General features: G+C 35.9%; 1 protein-coding gene across 1 annotated transcript; it reads right to left on the bottom strand.

Annotated features, from left to right (window-relative positions):
* Positions 1–252: 252 nt before the first annotated feature.
* LOC103503689 (pre-rRNA-processing protein TSR2) lies at positions 253–3590 on the bottom strand. Its single transcript, XM_017047994.2, has 6 exons — positions 3437–3590; positions 3273–3344; positions 2869–3081; positions 1821–1909; positions 839–952; positions 253–615 (listed from the first exon to the last, which is right to left on the bottom strand). The coding sequence occupies exons 3-6, from the start codon at positions 3056–3058 to the stop codon at positions 427–429; spliced, it is 582 nt and encodes a 193-aa protein (XP_016903483.2). The 5' UTR covers positions 3059–3081; positions 3273–3344; positions 3437–3590; the 3' UTR covers positions 253–426.
* Positions 3591–4627: the final 1037 nt, after the last annotated feature.

Raw genomic sequence — 4627 nt, 5'->3', positions numbered from 1 at the left:
GGATGGGTCCCTTATCAAAAAAATAATAATTTAATTGAACTAATCTATCTATAAGCCTATCTCGACTAGCACATCCCGATCAAACAAAATTGCCACCATTCATTCACCGAGATCCATCCTACTCTTAATTCTAAACCTTAGAACGCAGTATTCAGCTACGGTTGGATCAAGACCCTCCAGCCCTATGGTCTTTCTCCATCAATTAAGAATATATCCTCAAACTAAGAAAGGATAAATATGACACTCAAAAAAAAAAAAAAAAAGCATAATGGCTGCCTTTATGATCTCTCTTAAAACATAAGCTGGATTCTAATATTATATATATTTTCACACAAAACAAAATTGATTGCTCATGCACTGTTTGAAGAAGACGGCAAAGGGATTCATGATTTACCTAGATAAATAGAAGACATCGAGAGGTTGGTACTAATTTCTTGTTCCCCTATTTCTTCTTGATGTGACTTGAACCCATCCATCTTCAGCTTCAGCTGTAGCCTCTGGATTAAGTTGATGATTGACAGGCCTGGATTGGGCTGGTTGTACGGCATCCACCATCATATCATTTCTATTGACATCTTCTTCTACATCGTCATCGTCGTCATCGTCACTCGCAGCCTTAAAGTTCATCAAGGTCAAGATTAGAAGATATTATATACAGCTGAACTACATCGTCTAAAATATGCAATTCATGATCCATAATAAGCTGATGCAGAAAACTGCAAAAGTGAGCAGTAGCAAGGGAATAAAAAACAACAATGCTAATCTGTACTCTCAAAATCATACTATTGAACACAAACTTCCTATTCAACAAAGTGGATCTATGAAAGAATTGAGCTACCTGATTAACGTGAGCATGAGCAACTTGAGGACGAGGGGATTGCCTTAACCTTTCAATAGAGCTAAAGTTACGATCTACACATTCCTCATGCATGAAAATCAATCTTTCAGCTACCTGCATTATTAGAGAAGAAACACAAGCAACACAAAATATTAATAAGAGCAATCAATCAATTCTTGAAGAAGGCTAGAAGATGGTAACATATTTCACTCTTAGGAATGGATTTTTAAATAGAATCATACATCATTGAGATCTCACTCGACAGATACTCACATCCTCATCTTCTCCATCTGTTTCAATTCAGTATCTCATTCTTCTACTTCAACCAAGCATTCTAATATAAGAGGATGAGAGCAAAAAAAAGGATGTGGAGCTCGTACTAAATGTGACTGGTCAAATCTATTAGAAATTATGAAAATTTACCAGTTACCTCCTACAGAAAATTGGATATGACTACAAAAAAAAAAAAAAAAATTCACTTTTAGCTTAGATGGAAGAAGTTATTAGATGTAAAATTGACGAACTATATAAGGTTCTCTTCAACTAGGAATGTATTTATACAATCACCACTGTCTTCCAAGCAATATCTTCTAATGCCACAACCATAACAATAAATAGGTAAAATTTTGATAGTATTGGTAATTGGTGAATTTTCGATAGTATCTCAAACTATTCCAATGAAAAGCATCATTCAATGAGACTAAAAGTTGGGTTGGAAGCAAAATTTTAACAATATTTCTGCTTCCATTTTCACAAGTCACGTCGGGAACCATCCAGAGCCAATTTGGGTAAGAAAAAACCATCCATCAGCAGTAGTTAGTCATAGCAGCTCACACAAATATTTGTGTTAACTTAGTCTTATGTAACGGCATGCTATTTCATCATGAGAAACAACAAAAAAAGAAAAAAAAATGAACCACAGTTACGAGAGAAAGAGCATTCCTCGAAGACTAAAAAGGACCGAGAGGTGTATAAAATATACCTCCTCAATGCTGCCATCATCGACCTGTGTATTCAATGAAAGCATAGCTTCATCAAGAATTGTTTCTAAATCATCAATATATAGTTGCTCTGCAAGATAAAAATCATACCTCTATTAGATCAAGGTAACGAAACCCTAAATATGTCACACTCACAAAGTACCAAGCTCTAAAACAAATCAACAACCATTTAAAAAGTAAAAAATAATTCAGAGTATCTGGATTTCTTCTAGGAAGAGAATTCAAGCATTAGCTAACCAGGTTATATCAAGGACAAAATACAAGCTAGAACCTATATTTCTTCAAAACTTGAGGTGCAGCCATAGCTCTTTGAGGCTTAAGTGCGAGGAGCTAAAAAAGAACATGTTAGGCGGAAAATAGGAAAATAAAAATACTTTATAATATATATGAAGCGAAATATTACTGCCAATAATAAAATGATAACAAGTTCAAATAAGTGGAGCTGTTAATTCAAAAAAAAAAATGCTCTCTAAAAATATTCATCGGTTTCTTTCTTAAAAGTTATAAATTCTTATCTAAAAATTAGTCGAAACATAGAGTTGAAGAGCAGCATTTCAGGCACCTTCATTGAGGCAGCCATGTCTCGGCACACGCCTCAGAGAAATTTTCTAAACACTTATCTAGCTATTTAATGAATTCCCATTCCAATGTTTACACAAACTCTAAAATCATCGATTCAAGTCAAAACTTTAAGCTAAGTCTCCCCTTCACTTAGACCCAAAAAAAGAAAATCAATAATAAATGGAGAGTAGCAGTTTAGGGGGCTTGAACAGAACCTCGGTGATTCAAATGCTCTGCTACCATTTTAAATAATCAATTCAACTCAAAAGATTAAGCTGGTAGAAGTTAAATTTAATATAATATCTAACACAAAACTACTTCTCCAAAAGGTTACAACAAAGAAATATTTAATTGCTTGCAAAATAAAACACTACTGAATCTGAGAAACTGGTCAATCTACAGAAAGACTGAAAGATTATCCACGAAGATAGGAACCAAGATTATCCACGTGGAAGGGAGTAAAATTACCTTTGTTCTGAGTAAACCATGTGAAAATGTCGGAGCATAATAATTCAACTTTACGACGAGAGTCACGACCACCCCACTCATTTTCCACGGCCAACTGAAGAGCTGACCAACGAGATAAAACCAACCCGATACCTTCCTGGAACAATGGAAAAGCATCAGCTGGGAGAAGACGGTTTCCCCCACCTTCCATCTCTCCGCCTCCAAGCGTTTAACCTAAAACCAACGAAGTGAGGAATTTCGAAATAAGAAAAAAGAAAAACCATGAGCAATGAGTCTACAAAGAAAGATGGAAAGAAAGAGAGAGATTCGTCGCATAATTGCTCTCTTCATACCAAGAGTGAGACAGAGAGATCAAATCTAAAACAAGCATTCAATCTAAAACAAAAGTATTACCAAGAACAAACCTTTAAGCAGTGTGTATAAAATCGAGAGAGAGAGAGAGAGAGCTGCGACTGCGATTCAGAGGGTTTCAGAATCTACAAGATAAATTGCGAGAGGCGGATCAGCCGAGAGTTTTGAGGGACAGAAAAATCTAAGGTAGAGAAAGAGAGAGAGACAGAGCTTTCACCAGCGTGCGACGGGTGGCCAGTGGCGATCGCCGATCAGCGCTGGAGAACTGGCGGGCGGCTGAATAATGCAAAACTGAGGGGTGGGGAGAGGAAAACCTAAATTTAATTTTCTTTTCTTTTTATTCACATTATTTAATTAAGAAAAATTGTAATGAATAAAATAAGAAAAGAAAACTATTTATAGCAAAATAAATTTAAATGTGCTATAAATATTTTGTAATGCACAAAATTGGAAATTTTAATCTTAATTATCTAAACTAATATTGAAATTATTTAATTTAATTGTTTGAATTTTTATTTGTAAAAAATAAAATTTATTATATATTTTGAAAAAATATTTAATTAATTAAAATTTGAAATTTATGATTGAAATTAGTTGTTTAGACTGGGTTGTAATTAAAGGAATTATAATTTATAGAAATTAGAATTTATTAATTATATAATAATTATATAATTAATTGAATTCGAAGTTAAAATAATTATATTATGAATATAATATAATTATTTAAGGATATATATTGTTCTGGGAAGATAAAAAGAAGATTCAATAGGTTTTAAATGGAGAGAGAGGATATGAGATTTTATTTGGAGATAGAACAAGTAAAAAAAAGTAATAATAATTATATAATTGTTATTTTTCTTTAAATAGGACATCGGGATGCGTATGGCAACTATTCATTGTCTTCTTCATTAAAGAAACACTAACCTTCAAAACCCTAGTCACCTCCTTGCTCCGCCGCCGCCTAGCCTCGTCGGCCAAATCGAGTGTCTCAGCCATCCGAGCCAGCAACCGAGCCGGCTGCCTTCAGCCGTCGATCGTTCGCGCGTCCCAATCGATCTTCACGTCGAGCCGCACGCGAACCCCACGCCGTCTGCAAGCCGCTACGTCTTCCAACCGTTGTCGAGTTAAAGCACCAAGTTGATCCTTCCTTCACTGCCGTTGTCGAGTTAAAGCACCGAGTTGATCCTTCCTTCACTGCATGTCGTTCTTCGCCCATCTCCGCCTTCGTCCTCGGTCCCCATTTTCGTTTTGTCTCCTCCGTAGTCCGTCAATCGTGTCGGTTCTCCATTGCGCATCGTTCGCCTTTCGATGCGTTTCATCAATTGTCCGCCAGTTAATCGTATGTGCCACCACAGCCCAAACCGAGCTGCACTCAACTTCTTCCACGCCGTAAGCGTCAGCCAAGCAC

This window comes from Cucumis melo, chromosome 4, assembly GCF_025177605.1.
Source record: "Cucumis melo cultivar AY chromosome 4, USDA_Cmelo_AY_1.0, whole genome shotgun sequence".
NCBI lineage: Eukaryota > Viridiplantae > Streptophyta > Magnoliopsida > Cucurbitales > Cucurbitaceae > Cucumis > Cucumis melo.
The sequence above is the reverse complement of the archived record's forward strand: the minus strand, read 5'-3'. Positions and strand labels throughout refer to the sequence as shown.